This window comes from Dysidea avara, chromosome 8, assembly GCF_963678975.1.
Source record: "Dysidea avara chromosome 8, odDysAvar1.4, whole genome shotgun sequence".
Taxonomy (NCBI): Eukaryota; Metazoa; Porifera; class Demospongiae; order Dictyoceratida; family Dysideidae; genus Dysidea; species Dysidea avara.
This window is the reverse complement of record NC_089279.1, coordinates 7348318-7367868: the sequence shown is the minus strand read 5'-3', so window position 1 is coordinate 7367868 and position 19551 is coordinate 7348318. Positions and strand designations below refer to the sequence as shown.

Below are 19551 nucleotides of genomic sequence, written 5' to 3'. Positions count from 1 at the left end.
AAGATTAGGAAGCCAGTCAAATTAATTTTGAACAGAATTTCAAGAGCTACACATTTGCTTTGTGTGTTATCAGTAAGATATTTCTTGTCATTGTAGGAAAGAGGAACATTTGATTTAGACCAAAACAGTTTCCTCCTATCTACATAACTAAGACATTTTTACTGCTTCATCATAATAAAGTGTGAAATATCTTGGTCTAAGCATTTACCAAAAAGCCACAAGAGTTGAGTTTAGAACTTCCTCTGCATCGATCCAACCTAACCTTGCCAATATTCCTGTAGTTTTTACATGACTGACAGCACCCTACATATGTTACAAGATTTTACAAAACTGATCCACTGAAATCACACATCAGGTAAAATCAAACTAACACCTCCAGTGGATAGCTACACTATTGTAGGGTTTCCACTCAAAACAAGAAGGTGCTTCTTTTTGTTGTTTCCGGATATTTTTACACAGACTGACCTTTAAGATAAATGAAACAAGCGCTAATTTGTTATTTAATTGTTTGTAACATTCAATATCAGCATAAGTTTAACCCATGTAAATATCCAAAAAGTGGTTACGTGCATGACCAAAACTCTTATAATATAGGATTTCCACTGGAAAGTAGCATGATTCCTTAGCTCTTTTCATTGTTTCTGGTTCGTTTCACACAGACTGACCTTTAAGATAAAAACAAGCACCAATTTATTGTTAAACTGTCTGTTGCTTTCAATATCAGTGCAGTTTTAACTGTAAATATCCAAAAACTGGTCACGTGGCAAACAATCCGATTATACAGCTATACAGTATGTGCTATAGCACTAAAAAATGTAGAGGTCTTCATTGAGGTATGTAATATGCTAATTGTGACTTAGATCACCTTAAAATACAATGAGTTTCAAATAGGCTGTCCAATGTAGCTATTATGGTATTTTGGTCACGTGGCCACTTTTTGGATATTTTTGTACATTAAATAATGCTAACACTAAATGCTACAAGCAATCCAATAACAAACTAACACTTGTTTACTTTATCTTAAAGGTAAGTCTGTATGAAAATCTCCAGAAACAACAAAAGGAAGCACATTCTCATTTTGAGTTGGAAACCCTAACTATTGTACCAGTAGTTTTGACACTCAGTACCACTCAAGCTACTCGAGGCTGGTTTCAACAGACGTCTTTTCTGGGTGGTGTGTAGAGCTCGAGTGGCAGTTTTAGGCCTTGTGAAGGATTTGGCTTGGCAAGAACCAGTGGTTTACTGGTGGACGGCCTGATAATGTTGGCCAGACGTTTTTCTATGGATTTTGCTACATATCAGCCACTAAAGAGCCAGCACAGCCCTGTAATCTCGTCTCTGGACTCCAATCGTGGTCTGTGTCCATTTTGAGGTCGAGCACTCGTGATACTACTTCGCTCGTCCAACTGCTCAGATTCTCTTATTTGGCGGGAAACTCTAAAGCAGCTACAAGTACTGGAAGTGGCCTGAAAGGTAATAGATTGATGCATCTTTTGTGTAAATTTCATATAGTGCAACCGGGCATGTACTTCCAAAAAGTTAAATTTCATGTTTCTGGTTATAACTTGAGACATACACCACACATCTTAATTCTGTTTTTTGCACATGGTTATATTCATGTATCTGTACATATTTGTACAAAGGTTACCATGGCAACAACCACAATTATCTCGCAAATGGTATATTTATGGTTTTTGGTTTTTTCGTATCTATATACTTTTGAGTTTTTCAATACTTTTCTAGTAGATGAAAGGTCTCATCAAGCCCGACAGTTTGTAGTGCCAGATTTGTAAAAAAATGTTTTAAAAGTAAGTTATGGTGATTTTTGTGATTTTCATAGGGTTTCGAAAAAATGTATCTTGTTTCACATACTTCAAAGTTTTTACATATACTCATTATTTTCTGAAAGGAGATAGACATGCCTAAAATTTGTAGCTGGGGTTTTGTAAATTTCTTTTTATTTTTTGTTTTATGACATCGTAAAGTCAGATTACTGATTTTTCTGTGAAATTTGTTGAAAACCACAATTTATAAAAGTACGCTCTGAGACACTGCAAATATGTATAACCACAAAAAAGCAAAAAAATATGAAATACTAATGAGCAAAGCAACACATGAAAGGATAAAAACATTATAGAATGTATCTAGTTGCATATAGAAATAAATGTGTGGGCGAGGAAGTAAAATAAGTTTGGAGGTTTATGCCTGGTTGCACTATACGCGTGTAACAGGTTTACTGCCGGCGACTCGCAATGGTTATACAGATTATGAGCAACACAAAAGCACACACAACAGTTAACATTGTCGCCTCTACAAAAAGGTCAAGAAGACAAATATTTACAGCTATTATTACCATAATGTGTTGATACCTATACAAAGAATAGTTAGCTAGCTATATGTGTTGTGCATGTATGACCCAGTACTGCTACACATACCCCTTCTTTATAAGGACATGTCCCATGTCAATCATCTCGATAACGGAGTGGTCTTTGGTGGTTTTCCCTCTGTGGGTATCTGCATCCGACTTCGTTAGGCTGTTGAGATGAAGGATCATTGTTTAAGGCAATAGGAGCATTATTTGGACCTGGTACAGCTTCATCTTGATCATCCACTAATTGTAGTACAGTTCTTGATGGTGCCAGAGTAGCTTCCTCCCCTGCTGTGACCTCTGATTGGCTATCATCCTCTTGAGCTCTGTTACTGTTGTCTGTTTGAGTCCTGGGTCTCATGTTTGGTGGACAGGGTTTTAGCCGCTCAAAGTGCATTACCTGTCATTTGTGTGCTGTATCCTGTACACAAGCTCTGACAGTTTTTTAACAACTTTGAAAGGACCAGTCCAAGGACAGTGTACCTTTTTTGACTTCTTGCCTACTACTGGTGTCATAAGTCTTTCCATGGACTTTGCTGTCATAATTTTCTTTTTGTCTGCAAGCAGCCCCCAGTGAATTTTTTCGAGTATTTGTGTAGCTATGTTCCAGTGAAGAACGTAGATTCTGTACATATTCTGGAGGTGTTGTGGCTAATATGGTGGGGTTGCCGTAAATGATGTCCAGTGGTATTTTTGCTTTTCGTCCAAACATTAAGTAAAATGGAGAATAGCCAGTGGAGGCATGCTCGGATGTATTGTACACAAAGCATACTTTTGCAAGGTTGGTTTCCCAGTCTTCCCCGTACTCATCAGTCATTGTAGCAAGCATAGCAATTATGGTTCTGTTAAGTCTCTCCACCAGGCCATCACCCTGCAAGGGTGGATTTAGGGGGGTGCTTGGGGTGCTGAAGCACCCCCCTCCAAAATTTTACCATGCGCAAACAGGCAAGCTAGAAGTTGCAGTATAGATGCAATTGCATCTTATACATATGCATGGGCAATGAAAAGATGAAAATAGAAGGGAGAATGGCTAATAATTACTAAGAGGGGTTCAAATTATACTTTTAGTGTGAGACTTAGCCTAAAAGCTACTAAAAATCGAAATACTCTAATAGAACAGTCAACTACTCTAATAGAACATCCATCATAATTTTTTCCAAGAAGTTGCCAGTGTGTTTTCTTGACCTGTGCGCTTCTATCTTACCATTGCTCCAAACATCCTGCCATACACTGATCACTTTCTGAGAACAACTTCTGTCAAATAGTTTAATGTTAGGCCACATAACTTAATTATTAGTTTCTCATCCTCCTGTACTCAAAAAGCAGTGCAGGAGGGTAGATTTTTATTTTATTTTTACTAACTAGATAGCTAAATTAGCTAGATAAATGACTCAAAATGCAATTTTCTTAGACTGCTCTAGCAAGGTACCAACTATAAAAAGTGCTAATTGGACTCCCTTAGCCACCAGTGGTACAAAAAATCCTTGATGAGGTAAGAAAAATGACAATGCGGGCAGGGATGAGAAACTAACAATTACGTTTATATGTGGCCTTATAGTGGGTATTTTAGCTGTTGCTACATTGATGCTTGTGTTGACATGCTTAAGTAAAACAGTTTGCATGTATACAGTTAACAAGGCTGTAGTATCTGAGAACTGTTTGTTTTTGCTTTTTCAGTACCAAAGTTCCATGCTACATTTATCTGAATCTAGCATCAATTGAAGCTAATAAAATTTAATGTCATACAGGATTTGCACTCCCAAACCCTTTGAAGCTCAACTTTATAAGCTCACTTGATACACGTTATAAGGGGTTAGTTGTGGCCAAAAACTAGTTGTATATGTAAGTGACTTTGGACTCTGGTTGTAAAAAATTAATGTGGTGATGGGGCCATACAGTTGTAAAAAGTCAGATTTACTACAAAATAATCTGTGGCTAAATATACTACAAAGTTGAAGTAATTTTTATACGCATTTTACATCTCTACAGTGACCTTAAGATCCAATCCTGTGAATGTCTTTGACAATCCACTATTATGTATTGCCTTATAATCCAATACCATTTAAAAGTGTAGTTCTGTTTTTCTAAAATTGCTTTCAACTGAACTCATCCATCTTGTACCCCCACAATCTTTCAGTACAATTTAGCTTCCAGATTCAATCTTGTGATAGCTATATTCCAAAAATTTCCAGACGGAGCACCACCCCAGACCCCCCTAGCTGGAAAATTCTACATATGTGTACTCTACACACTACATGGTGAGTGTATACTTGCCCTCTCAAGCCCTCTCTTCAATGTTATGTTTGGACGTTATAGTTTGAGCCATTAGCTATAAAGCACACAAGCACACAAGCTATACCTTAAGCCAAGCAATACACTAAATTTAGCGATCTTGTATATTGATGGATTTACCATATAAATTTTATTAATAATTCGTGAATTGATGTAATCAATTAGCAAAAAACTAAACTTTAAAATTGCTAAATTTAATGTACTGCTAAATTAAGGTATTTCAAACACAAAATTAATGGCAAGTATTGATCATGTATGGCTGCATCCTTCTCCTTCCTGTTCTTTATGTAAAGAACATATTTTTAATTACTGGCTGTGCCTTATACAACTGTTCTGGAATAATGGTGTCATTTCATCATTATTACACTTAGGTGACTCACAATGCTTTAGAAGCATTGTGAATCACTTGAACTAAGTGGCATCATTTTTCAGTCAAACATATTGGCAAACTTTAATACCGAATAGGCTAAATTTGCAAAATTTTTCTGTGGGGGCATGCCCCCAGACCCCTCTAGATAGAGCATGCTGAGTGTGCTTTGCACACTATAGCTAGTTGTATTAACTAGTTGTCGCTTTTCTTAGCCAACCAACCATTATGTTAGCACCCCCCCTTTCTGAAATCCTAAATCCGCCCCTGTCCTGTGGATGATAAGCTGTTGTATGGGTTTTCTTGATGTCTAGGAGTTTACTGACTTCTTTCACTAAAGCAGACTCGAATTGTGACCCCATATAAGTATGCAGCTGTTCAGGTACTCCAAAGCGACAGAAAGTATCATCAATGAGCTTGTTCGCAACAGTTTTGGCCTCCTGATTTGGGATTCCTTAAGCCTCTGCCCATCGTGTGGAATAGTTGGACACAACTAGAATATATTTGTTTCCAGCATTACTTCTTGGCAGGGGACCAACAATGTCTGCAGCAATCATCTGCATTGGATAATCTCTCTCTACCTTCTTTTAATTAGCGGAGCTCTTAGTCTTTGGTTTGGTCCTTTCCTAGCTGAACAGTGTGGACAATTTTGGCACCATTCTTTGACACTTTGCAAATATCCTGGCCAGTAAAACCGCTCCTGAAGTTTCTTAAAAGTTTTATCCTCACCCAAGTGTCCTGCCATCCTTCCTCCATGTATCTCATGATCATGCAGTGTTAAACTCTGTTGCTCTGTCGAAACTACCAACTATAGGTGCAACTATCCTCCCTGTGGATTCTCAAATTTCCTATAGAGCACTCCATGTTGAACAACAAGCTGCTTCCACTGCTGTGCAAGCAATGTAACTTCTATGGGGTATCGTTTTAGTTCATCAGCACATAATTTAACTCCTCGTTCCTTTGCTTGTAATACAGGACCAATGATTTCATCTTGTAGCTGTACTGTGCCTAACTCAATATCAGTATAGAGGACTGTTCTCTTTCAGGTGCTAGAACTGTTGTTGCTACCTGCAAATCAGGCTCACAAGCGGTACACTGTGACTCTGGATGTTGGCTTTGAACACAATGGTGGCGTGACATAGCATCTGCATTGGTATGTTGTTTTCCTGGACGATGTATTGTTTCAAAATTGTACTCCTACAGTTGTTCCACCCAAAACGGCAGTAATAAGAAGCCAAGCCTAAGAACTGCTGCACTTCCTTTATTGTGGAGGGTGTTGGCCACCCAGAGACTTTGTTGATTTTAACTGGATCTGTGGCAATACCTTGTCTGGACACCACATGTCCTAAATACAAAACCTCATCTCGCCAAAGCACACATTTCGCTGGTTTAATATGCAAATTGGCTTCCCGCAGTCGCTGCAAGACTAGTACAAGATGTTGGAGGTGCTCTTGAAATGATCTACCTAATATTATTATATCGTCCAAATAAACCAGGCACTTTGACCACTGAATACCTGCAAGGACTAGGTCCATCAGCCGTTGGAATGTGGCTGGTGCATTGCACAGACCAAAGGGCATTACCTTAAGTTAGAATAACCCTTCATGAGTGGAAAAGGCTGTTTTTTCTCTGTCACTTGGGTCCAACTCAACTTGCCAGTATCCAGAATAGTGTGCTAAACCACTTTGAGCCACTCAAAGTATCCAGCGTGTCATCTATGCAAGGTAAAGGGTAGGCATCTCGCTGTGTGATTGTGTTTAGCTTGCGGTAGTCTATGCAGAACCTCACAGATCCATCTTTCTTTTGGACTAACACCACTGGTGAAGCCCATGGACTCTTGGATGGGTGAATTACATCCTTGGATAGCATGTCATCAAGCAATTTGCGTACTGTCTCTCTATGACAAAGTGGTGCCCTTCTTGGTGGTTGGCGGATTGCCTGAGCTGTCTCTGTGGGGATTGTATGGGGGAGCACATCATGCTGGCCCAAGTCATCATCTCCTGCTGTGAACACATCTGCAAATACCAGTAGAGTGCCATACAATTTTTGCTGTTGTACGTTGGTAAGTGTGTCCCCACTGTCAATTACCATCTTCCACAAGAGTTCTTGTTTATGGGGGGAAGTTTCTGGTATTGAAGCTGGAGTTGAGGCATCTAAACTCTGCAATCCTGATGAAATCATCTAGTTGAGTAATCTGACCTATTTTGGAACCCATATATAGTGACAGCCTCTCCTGATAAATTGGCTATTCACATTGGGACTGTAGTACTGTGGCCATCATTATGGGGTGTTACTATAGCAGAAGCAACCATGATAGTGTCCTTGTGAGGTAGAGCCTCTAGTAACCAATCAATAGAGTTATTGATAGTATCAGGAGTGGCTGCCTGTATTTCTAGTTCACTAAATGGTGGAAACTTAATGGTCTCCTGGACTCTTACAGTAGACACAAGTGCATGATGTAGTTGGTTAGTGCCCTCAAGCAGTGGTACTACTCCTTGCTCTGTATTGATCATGCACTTGATTCTCTGTAAAAGTCTAATCCCAGTATGGCTTGAGTACTCAACCCACTGGCCACTAAAATATCTGCACTGAATATCTCACCTGCTAGTGTAATGTCTATTGACGCAACACCATGAATTACAATAGGGCTACCTTCAACACCAGTCAACCGTGGACCTGTCCATGGTTCAAGGGCTGTAGCCTTCACATTAGCACCCTTAGATACCTGTTCCCACATGTCTCCACTAAGTAGACTTACTGATGCCCCAGTATCTAACATGAACCTCACTTTTATACCTGACACAACCCTAATCACTGGATAAGCTTCGGTGGGATTTACCGCCAACAAATCAATAGTATCATTATTACAACTACAATTAAGTGTATTGTTTGCAACTTGATTATGTGAGTCAAAGCTATGTTCGAGTTCATTTGCCAATAGTTGGGTCTGTTGGTGGTCGCCCCCACGTGCCTGACCCTTGGCACTGGGGGCTCCTAGTTTCCCTGCTTACGCTGACCAAAGGTGGCAGCACAGCCCTTCGTAAAATCACCTTCTTTGCCACACTTCCTGCAAATGATTGGTCCTTGATTGTGGTTCCCAACTGGCTGATCCCGCTTAGGTAGAGAAGATTTCAGTTAAGAAAGGGTGTGTTCCATCTGGTCCATTCGTATTGTGAGGGACTTTATCATCTCCACCATAGTTTCTGGACTGCAGCTATAGTACTAAGGTTTTCCCCTGCCACATGGTGGTCATTTGTTGTAGTCATGGCTGCTGCTATTGAGTTACTTGTTCCTGACGTCAGTGATAGATGTGTTTCCGTCTTCAGTGTGTACATCACAGCCCCGTCCAAATTCTTGGGGTGCCTTTGACGGACAGCTAACACGATTTCGGGTGTCTTTATCAGTCCCAGGAACCGCCGAACCGGTCTAGGGATAACTGTTCTCTAGCCTTGTCTTCCAGGTCAGGAAATGCACGGTCGGCCATTGTTCAGAAATCATCAGCTAGATCCCCCCCCCCCCCCCCCCCAAGACTCATTCTCCTGTCGTTTTCTAGCCTGGAATTCCACCGCGTATATACAAATTCTGCTTGCTGCTTAGCTCAAAACGTTGACGTAACGCACTCCTGGCGTTTGCATATGTTGACTTAGCCTCTTGACTGAGGTGTCCCCAAGCTGTCTGTGCCTTTCCGTCAATCTAACTTGTAGCCATAAGAGACGGGTTGGGTCATCCCATCCATTGATCTGGGAAACGCTATCAAAGTGCACGATCCATTGGTCTCACTTAAGTGCGGATAATTCCGGACAGCGGCTAATTCCGGACACTTATACGATCAAGAATTAAACGATCGATTGTGGGTTTTTGTTGGTTGTCATTAGTAACGAAGTATTAATTGTGGGATGAGCTGTATCAGTGACGTTCATCCATGGTTCATCTACGGATTTTTATTGGGGGAAAAGGGCAGACAGCAAAGCTGATTAAGCCCAAACAATTACAGCGGATATATCAAGAAGGGCACTTTATGTGAGCTGTTTTGCTTATTTTGACTTTTGACTTTAGAAACAGTCTGGGCCGGCTTTTCAAGTCATAAGTCAGTGTACAAATAAAGCAAGCAGGAAGACACTGGTAACAGGAAAGAGCCAACTGAATTAAAACTTGAAGAATTTTGTGCAGTGTGCGAGGAGCAAATATTTTGGCAGACCGCAAGGAGGCTATATTCTACAAATATCACTGAAGTGTATGCATGGAGTTATTAACAGCCGGTGCAGTTGACTAATGCCATATTCAGTAGTGAGCTGATTTTTTCTGTTGCACAAATTCAAGGATGTGTCGAACTGCTAGCCTTGAATCAGGCTAAATGCCAAAACTCCAAGATCAACCAAATCTCAATTATAAGCCTTCTATGCATGTGAAACCATGCCCATAGCCACCAGGCAAATGTGATTTGGACCAAGATGTGTGTGTAATTTCAATGTATCTAGTCAGACCTGAAATGGAATGCTCACATTAATGATGTACCACCTAAGAATCCTAAGATTTAACATTTCACATGCTTCACTTCAAACAAAACAGGCTAAATTTGCTCGTCTATTTTCAAGTGATTCCCAGTCCAACTGATCCATGAAATTACAGTGGGATCACATGTATTTGTTACATTGCGGGCTGCTCTGTGTTGAATCTACTCTAGAGTTGAGATTTCAAGGTAGACTGCCAATGTACCGACACTGTTGTATCATATTTAAGTGGAGGACAAATGAATACATTAATGCTAGATTATTTATGTATACAAAAATTTTCGTAATGAAATTGATATCCCATTTTGATTTGTACTTCCATTTTGCAACATATTCAAGAAGTTACCACCCTTTTAATCTCCAACCACTGTCGTTAATTAACCAAAATCTCACCAGTCTTTGTTTTTTCTATCTACAAGGAACAATAATATCTAAAGGCTCTAATTCATATTACGGTAAGTATTTAAATCTGTAATTCACCTTATTGTATTTCTATTGACTAAGAAAAATTTATTTGTATACAGGCTAAAAATTGAGAAAATATAAAGAAAGTGAATTAATATTATACAGTCAGTTTGCTTTTGGATATTTAACATCTCCAACTGCAACAAAAATTCGATGAATCCATGCATCTCATCACTGGTCGTCTGAATATTCTGAAAGTGATACCTCACTCAATCAACCATATAATCTGTTTATTAGACTGAATAAAGTCATGATCACCTAGCCTTTTCCCTGTCACCAGTAACTTTCTAGTTAATTTCTCTGTGGATATTATGCTATGAAACTGAAGAAATTGAGTGGTCTTATAAACTATTTATCTTGTAAAGATCAGCAGAAACAACTGAGACATCCAATCGGCTACTGTATTGTAATAACAAAACTTGCCTTGGTCATGCAATAAATGAATTGAAGAGACCTGCTTGATATATCAGGTTAGTAGAACAATCACTGCATGAGACAGCTATTAATATTTTATTATTATCCTATTCCATTTTCCTGGAGGTTCCACTGATAAAATGCAATTTCAGCAAGCCAAGCTGCAAGTTTTGACTTAGAAAGCATTCCATTCTGTAAAATAGCCGGACCCCATCCTGGATTCAACTCATTACTCAGGCTGAGATATCTGGCATTAGTCCACTACTCTGTTATTGAATCATTGATGTTCACACAATATAGCGATCTTGACAATATAGACTTACTTACTTTCAAGAACCGTTTGCAAAATGCATAGACACTAAAATTTTGTTTTTGTACATTAACCCAATGGGTTTTGCTAATCAATAATAATAATAATAATAATAGCCTCCTTGAGGTATCTGCAGTGTTGGGCAAGTTACTTTGTAAAAGTAACTAGTTACATATTACATACAACTTGCAACTGAACTATTTAGTTACAGTTACATATTACCCATAAAATAACTGTAATAATATTACATATTATATTACTTTGTGTCCACAGCCTTAAGCTGTCTCGTGTGAAACTACCACCTTATCACGTGACATGATTGAGTTGTTGGACAATATGCAAATCTTGGTTATAAGTAAGAAGCTGGTGAATAAGCTTCATTCAGTAGGCCTCGTTACTTCGTTGTGGCTGGGCGTTACTCAGAGGATAACTAACGAGATTAGTAACTTTGTTACTTGTAGTAATAATATTACGTAATATTAGACTGGTTACACAGGGGCGGATCCAGGGGGGGGGCTTTGGGGGCTGAAGCCCCCCCTTCATATTTAGGCTTTACTTGATCAATATGCTGAGTATTGTAATGAAATTTTGTCTTAGCATAATTATATGATCACTGATAATACAAATACTCATAAACCACCTTATAAACATCTTTCCAAGGTATTATCAGTGAATTTTTGCTAAAGTTTATGCAACAAGGACCCGGATCAGCATTGGAGGTGTACAAGATCGAGATACTCTAATAGAGCAGTCAGCTAACTACTCTAATAGAACATTCACTAGAAACATGTAGTTGGTTGTTATGGAATTTTTCCAAATCTGCCTGCACCTGTACATACAATGAAGTGCATTGGTCTGTTTAAAGGGCTTCATTCTGCTTGTGTAGTTAATATGTATGGAAATACTTAATTTAGGTACACAATTTCCATTGAAAATGCTCTCAGATTCAATCTTGTATTGTTCAAATTTCAAAATTTTCCACTTTCAACATAACATGCACCTATTCAGTGTTGTGCAATTGTGAGAAGGGTGCATCATGTACTTGGTTGTCTGTACCTACCCAAACTTTTCCATTAGCAAAATGCTTCAGAGAGACCTATATAATCTAAAGGCAGTATATAAAATATCTACAGGTATGAATTTTGTGTGGAAATGTCTCCAAATTGCAGTATTTTAGCATCTATTGTTCAAAATTTTCCTGAGGGAGCATGCCGCCAGACCCCCCTAGTTCCAGCATGCGATTCACACACCTCTACCCAAGAGATTAGTACCTTCAGTTAACCCCCCCCTTTTATAAATCCTAGATCCACCCCTGTTACAGTGACTATATTACTTAGGTAACGGGTTACATTTGTAGTAAAGTAACTTGCGTTATATTACCTGTTTTTATAGCGTATTTCGTTATATTACTTTGTTACCACAAAAGTAATAATATTACGTAACGCGTTACTCCCAACACTGGGTATCTGAATGTTTGCTCCTCACACACTGCACAAAATTCCATTAGATTCTGGTTAGACTGAGTTGATTCAGCTTGTCACCATACTTTTTTCCTTTGTAGTGTAGCTACATACTGATTTATGCTGATCAGAAATGCTGAGCCCCAGACTGTACATTCTAAAGTCAAAGTAAGCAAAAACAACTGACACACTAGTAAGGTTAAGTCATGCATTAAGTTCCCTACTTGGTACATCCGAAGATGAACACATTGAGTCAGCTATTCCCACAATTTGTACTTCGTTACTAATGACAACCAACAAGAACCCACAATCGATCCTTAAATTCGTTTTATCTTTCTTGGGGTACGTTCGATTACCTGCTGGAAGTGCCACCGATAACTTGTACAGCAATGGTAAGCTGCAAGTTTCAATTTGAGAAAGCATTCCGTTCCGTAGTTTAATCCATCATTCCGTTCTGTTCCGTAGAATAGACCCCACCATTCGAAGTGTCCAGAATTAGCCGCATGTTGTATTTTTACACGCTGTTAAATTTCCGCTCATAACTCCTCAGCAGTTGATTGTATCAAAACGAAATTTGTACTGCAGATGCACCATAAGATAGGCTTTAAAACGGTTCCTAGAGTTTGTGCTAACGCGTTGTGAGTGTAGTGTTAGAGTGATTTTATCAATGATTGTCGTTGTTGTTATTGTTATTATTATCTACTTTACCAGTTAGGCACTGGAGGGTGTACACAGAAGGCAGAGCCTGTTCGAGGTGTTTACCCATAGCCTAGGAGCCTAATCGAAAATCTTTGAGCCAAATATCCTAAAGTGAAACGGGACAAATACCCAGAAGGGGTGAAAAAAAGCCAACCCCATCGTGACTTGTCCAGAATTACCCTCATTTACCTTACTCGTTTCTCCATAATACGGGTCTGGCGCGATTAATTGTAACATTATGGGTTCCTTCATGCATGGTTGTCTCCCGATCCTGGGAATTGTAAGGACATTTCTGTTGACAGGTAGACCACGTGATCGCCGACTTGCTCCAATTACATGTGAATTATAATCACCTCCACGAGTGGGGACCTGGCCTTGGTGTTTCGGTGTCTCTAGCAGAGTCAGGAGAACGAGTGGATACACTCTCTAGCCGGCTAACCTTTTCTGGTACCGTTATCTGAAAGAAATCTCTGCCACGGTACCACAGCGTTTTCGGCACTTCTGGTTAATAAGTAGTATCCTGCCGACTACATCAGTTGTAGTCTCGCGGCGCCCGACCCTAAAAGTGCACTTTTTAGGGTCGGGCGCCGCGAGACTATGCCAGCTGTAGCAGGTTTACTGCCGGCGACTCGCAACGGTTATACAGATTATGAGCAACACAAAAGCACACACAACAGTTAACAATGTCACCAAAAACAACTCTCTACAAAATGGTCAAGAAGACATATATTTACAACCACTTTGTTGACGAACTACAATCTGTTGCACCTGGTGTCCGTCTCCTTGATTCTTCAGGGGTGACTTTGTTGGGTTCCCCTATAACTCTTGATGCACTACCTTCAAGTTTTGAATCCAAGCTTGGATGTATACAGACTCTTATTTCACGTCTGGAGAATTTATTTGCTCATGATGCCTTTTATCTGCTGCGTCATTGTTTTGCCATCCCCAAACTCCTTTATCTTCTGCGCACTTCTCCATCCTGGAGGGTTTCTGGACTTTTAGAGAAGTTTGATGAGTTCTTCCCTCCAGACTGTTACCAACATAAACATCAGTTCTTCTGCGTGGACTCAGTCTATTCTCCCTGCTGCTAAAGGAGGTTTGGGAATCCGTAGTGCTATTGATTTAAGTCTGCCCAGTTATCTTTCTTCCCTTCATAGTACCTCCAAACTATTTTCTTCCATCTTGACTCCTTCTGGCTTAACTTTTGAATTTTCTCTCCTCCACGAGGCTCTTGTCCGATGGTCTGCTGTGTATCCTATGCCCTTTGAAGACCGCAGACATCTTCAACATGGTTGGGACGAACTGCTTTACGAACACAATTTTTCATCTCTTTTGGACTCTGCCTCTGATGCTAAAACAAAGGCTCGCCTATTGTCAGTTTCTTCCTCAGAGTCTGGTGCATGGCTTGGTGCTCTTCCTGTACCTTCCTTGGGCACTAAGCTGGATAATAAGTCTTTGAGGATTGCTCTTGGTTTACGTCTCGGTGTTCCCATTGTTGTCGAGCATACATGTGTTTGTGGAAGTAAGGTTGATGTTTTTAGAACTCACAGTTTGTCTTGCAGGTGTAGTAGAGGCTGTATTCCTCAGCATGCTGCACTGAATGAAACTATTTGTCGTGCTCTGGTGTCTGGAGGTATACCTGCTGTTTTGGAACCGGTCAGTGTGTGTTGTAATGATAGTAGGAGGCCAGATGGTATGTCTTTGATTCCTTGGTCACGGGGCTTACCCTTGCTCTGGGATTTTACCTGTTCAGACACCCTGGCCCCATCTAATTTATCTACTTCTGCTAGTGGTGCCAGCCGGCTGGCAAACTCTGCAGAGTCAGCTAAGTTCAGAAAGTATTCTTCTCTGACGCCATCATTTCACTTCTCCCCTCTATGTGTTGAGACCCTGGGTGCTTGGGGATCATGTGCACACTCATTAGTGAGACGGATTGGTTCCTGGGTAATGGAACAGTCTGGTGATAATAGGGCAACCCAATTTTTAATTCAGAAGGTTGCTATCGATGTTAAGCATGGCAATGCTACTTCTGTGATGGCAACAATTCCTTCATCACAGGATTGGGCATAGTTTGCCTCTCTGCCCACTGTTTGAATGTGAAAATCTTTTCTTGTATTATTGATATAAATTACCAATTAACAAAAAATATATATATATTTACAACTATCATCACCATAATGTGTTGATACCTATACAAAGAATAGTTAGTTAGCTATGTGTTGTGTATGTATGACTCAGTACTGCTACAAGCGTGCTTGCTATCCTTGGAGAGTTACGCTGGCTTGAATTCTTTAAAGCCATTTATCTTGAAACTTCTAATGTGCGATTTGGATCGTTTTTCCAAAATCCAGTCCCATACGTTTATAAGAGTTGTACCGATAATCATAGAAGCCTTTTTGCCATATTCGGAAATCGGTTGTAATGGGCTGTGGCCAGTAGATTATTAGTCTATTCAGCTTCAGCAGCTCAGGTGCAGCTGCAGGGCTGGTGTCAAAGGCTCTGGTATGTACTTAAGTACTTTGCCATTTATGTTTTGTGGTAACCGCAAAGATAAACAGTGGTGGTTCAGGTCTTAGCCCACTTGTCTGACTAGCAACTTTGAGTTGAGGTAAGTGTACAATCTCACAGCATTGGCTTTACAAGCTGTACTTTCAGTGAAGTATGCATGAGTATAACTTGTAGAAACCTACAATCGGGTATCGGTTAACTATTGGTAAAACAGGATAAAAATATATTGGATATTGGTTTTCCCTAAAAAGTGGGAATCGGTACAACACTAAATTTTATTATTTTAAGCTTGATTAGTCAACATAGGTATTGTGGTGAATGGTTGTCACTGTAACTGACAAGCATACAATGTTAAATACCATCACTCAAGAAACTGTTTTTTCTGCTTCAATGATGCAATTTTGCATACCTATTGATCAGGAATGTGGGACTACATTTCCATATATAACAAACTGTAACTGAGCAGTTATAACTGAACTTATCAAAGATGAACAGACATACACAACCTCAATAAAACAGTTGAGTGCACATGGTGGCCAAACCTAAAATGGCCATAGGAAGTTAGGAGTGCCAAACAATAAAAGTATGTCCTTGATTTGTAAAAGTATTATCTACTTTGAGGATGGAGTGTATAGTGATCAATTTGGAATGGCTAGGAAGTTTATGACAGAGCTATGATATGAGTACTTTATGGTCAACAGAGCTATGTGAACCCTTTCAGGTGATATCCTGTAATGAATTTCATCCATACAGTTTGGTATGTTTTGTATCACCATGGTTAAACGCTGTTATACTGCTTCATCATTATAAAATTAGTGAACAATTCTGCACTGTTCAGTATAAGCTACATATATGTACATTCAACAGTTGTGTTTTACGTACTTCTACATATAGATATCCAAGAACATAAGGTATGTGTAATATACTGTAGTATTGATGTCTGCCATTGCATGTATGTATTCATAAATACTGGCATCTATCACCACAGGTGAGAACCATGAATGGACACAGACACTCTGTTGCTGGCCTTGAACTAAAAGAGAGATACAAAGCTATTCCAAAAATTTTATCACCTTTAGATGGAAGGGTGTTAGAACCTTCTGCAGAAGAGCTAGCAGCTGAAGGAAAGCTCACCGAACTGGAGAAAGTTGAAGATCACTCAAAGCTACGTAGGAAAAGCCACCATGGGTTTACTCTACTTCATCATGCATCTATAGAAAACAGAGGAGAGATTGTTGAGTTTCTGGTGACTAAAGGTTGTGACATTGATGCAGGTGATGATGTTGAACAGTCAGCTTTACACAAAGCAGCAATGTTTGGTCATGCAGAGTTTGTAAAAATTCTTCTTGACAATGGAGTCAATGTGAACAAACGTGACAGCGATGGAAACACTGCACTTCATGCTGCTATTATCAATGGGGGAGATGTTAAAGTAATAGAACTATTAGTTACAAAAGCTGACCCTTGTGTTAATAATAACAGAGGTCAAAATGCACTTCATATTGCGGTCAAATACCATAAAATTGATGCAATCAAATTGATTCTCAACCACACACAGATATCTGAAATATTTGCTGATTCTGATGATGAAGGTTACACACCACTACTTCTGGCAGTAAGTTTGGGTCACTTTGACACAACAGAAGAATTGCTGAACAGGCAAGACCTAGGTATCGACATTTCTGCAACCACCAAGAAAGGAAAATCCATTATCCACCTTGCAGCTATTACTCACAACACAAATTTGTTAGCTCATATTCTTGAGATTCCAAATGCCTTGTATCTCATTAACAATCGTGACAATATGACACACACTCCACTGCATGATGCTGCAGAACATGGAAGCTTAAAACAAGTGATAAGGTTGTTAGATAGAGGTGGGTTGGTGGTTAGCACCAAAGATGGCTATTCACCTCTTCACTATGCATGCTTTCGTGGCCATCTAAATGTGGCAACAAAACTACTAAAGCGACATCCATTTCAAAAGGATTTAACAACAAAGAATGGCGATACCGCTTTGCATTTAGCAGCTACAAGTGGTTATCCTGCAATTGTAAAGCTTCTTCTTGACAATGGAGTCCCAATCACTCACAATGCACAGCAAGCTAGCTTTCTTGACATAGCCATGTTCAGAAGGGACAGTTGTGTGGCATCGGTTGCAGTTAAGCATGACAGGTGGCAAGAATGCTTAGATTTGATCTCACCAATTCATCCAGCTCCGATGATTCATCTTATTCATACACTTCCAGACGTTGCCCAGGCTGTGATGGACCACAGCATCACTTCCGCACAACTGCATCCGAATGACCCGGGTTACTGGAAGAATTTCAATTTCAAATATATTTTAAATCAGGCAGAAAGCACAAGCACTTTCCATTGTAATCGTACATGGTACCAGCTTATTCTTTACTACATCTATCTACTGTTTACAATTCCCAAAGAAAACAATGCCAACCCATTAATTGTGATCGACGAAATGTTACAGTATGATCGAAGTGATCTTCTGGTACATCCACTGCTGCTAACCTTCTTGAATCTAAAATGGAGAAAGTATGGTAGAGCATACATCCAAATTAGAGCTAGTTTACTTGCCCTACTCACAATTCTTTTGAGTGCACTGGTAGCATTTTCTGACCCACCCAGACCATCAATGTCATATAACAATGCAACTGCAACTTCAGAGGAAATTGGTAGTAATCAGACAGTGGAGGAAACATCAAGTGAATTTTGTTTTGACTCAGTACCAGATGGCCTTGAAGGAGTCACCTTGATTGTTAACCTTGCCTATATCATGGTGTTAGTTGGTCAAATTATCTCCTATATTCGACAAAGGAAAGCGTACGTTGTCCACTGGTTCCATACACTTACTGAAATTTGCACAGTTATTTTTACTACCATCTTCATAATTAGTAACCCTACAATATGGCTCGCTGCAGTTTCTGCTCTCTTGTGTGCTTGGTTGGCTCTAAATCTTTTCACTCGTTACTTTGATGTGTTTGGTTTGTATCCTATTATGTTTTATGACTTACTGATAAGGATTACCAAAGCTTTGCTTGTTGGATTGTACTATGTTATAGGATTTGGTTTGATAATTTACATACTTATTGGAGAAGAAGTTGGATACAATGATCCAATTATATCAATTTATAACACATTCTTTGCAGCATTTCGTGGCTTTAATTTTTTCCTACTTGAGCAGAAAGAAACATCCTGGCAAGAAGGGATAGATTCCTTTGAATACAGGAAAACTACATACATTGTTGTATTAGTGCTAACTGTTGTGCTTACTATTGCACTAAGCAGTTTGTTGATTGGAATTGCTGTTGGTAGCATTGGAAATATTGAAAAAGATGCACTACTCTATCAGGCAAAGCTAAAAATACGATTGTTTCTTGAGTTGGATCCACACATTCCAAAATTCCTAGAAAATACAATTGTTCCAAAATCTTACAAATTTACAGGATCAGATTCCATGACTGATAGAGCATACAGTCTTTGGAATTTTTTGGTATCTAAATTTGCACCACCTTTCCAACACAGTGGGCATGCAGAAATAAAAGAAAAGCATGAAGACAACAAGCAGAAAGATATGCATTATCGTATTAAGGCAATGGAACGTCAAATTGAATCAGTATTAAAGCATCAAAAGTTATTGATGGAACAGCTTTCAAAAAAGTGAACTACATCTTAACTGCAAACACAGAAGCAGAAAACATGCATATCATATTTGAACATATGAACAAGAAAATGTCGTATTCCCATCAGCTATTAACTTTCTAAACAGTTTAATTTGCTATTGTATGGATGTTGTGGTTGTCACAAAAACAAAAGCTGTAATTTGCATTGATATAATCTCATATTTTTATATTAAGTCATTTGTACAAAATGATTTAGATCAGCAGTCAGATGTTATGGTACATATATACCATAACATGAATTGTCAGTGGAATGTGCAATGTTAAATTAAGTGATATTGAAGAGATAACACAACCCAGCACATATCTCTTCTCCCACACACTGTACACATGCACACTTAGAGTACAAAGCAAAGCCATTAGTTGTGTTAGTTGACCCAATGAAATTCTGTACAAGAAGGCTCTATAAGTCATGCAGTGAAATTCTTCTACAGTTGGACTATTTCACAGAAAGACTGTTTA

At 39.2% G+C, this 19551-nt stretch overlaps 1 protein-coding gene across 1 annotated transcript; it reads left to right on the top strand.

Moving 5' to 3' along the window:
* Positions 1-16247: 16247 nt before the first annotated feature.
* LOC136264362 (transient receptor potential cation channel subfamily A member 1-like) lies at positions 16248-19332 on the top strand. The gene is made up of 2 exons (XM_066059091.1): positions 16248-16305; positions 16383-19332. Exon 2 carries the CDS (start codon positions 16392-16394, stop codon positions 19071-19073), a length of 2682 nt encoding a protein of 893 aa, XP_065915163.1. The 5' UTR covers positions 16248-16305; positions 16383-16391; the 3' UTR covers positions 19074-19332.
* The last annotated feature ends 219 nt before the right edge of the window (positions 19333-19551 follow it).

Coding starts and splice junctions, on each gene's coding strand:
- LOC136264362 (XM_066059091.1), top strand. CDS start 16,392: ATGAATGGACACAGACACTCTGTTGCTGGCCTTGAACTAAAAGAGAGA.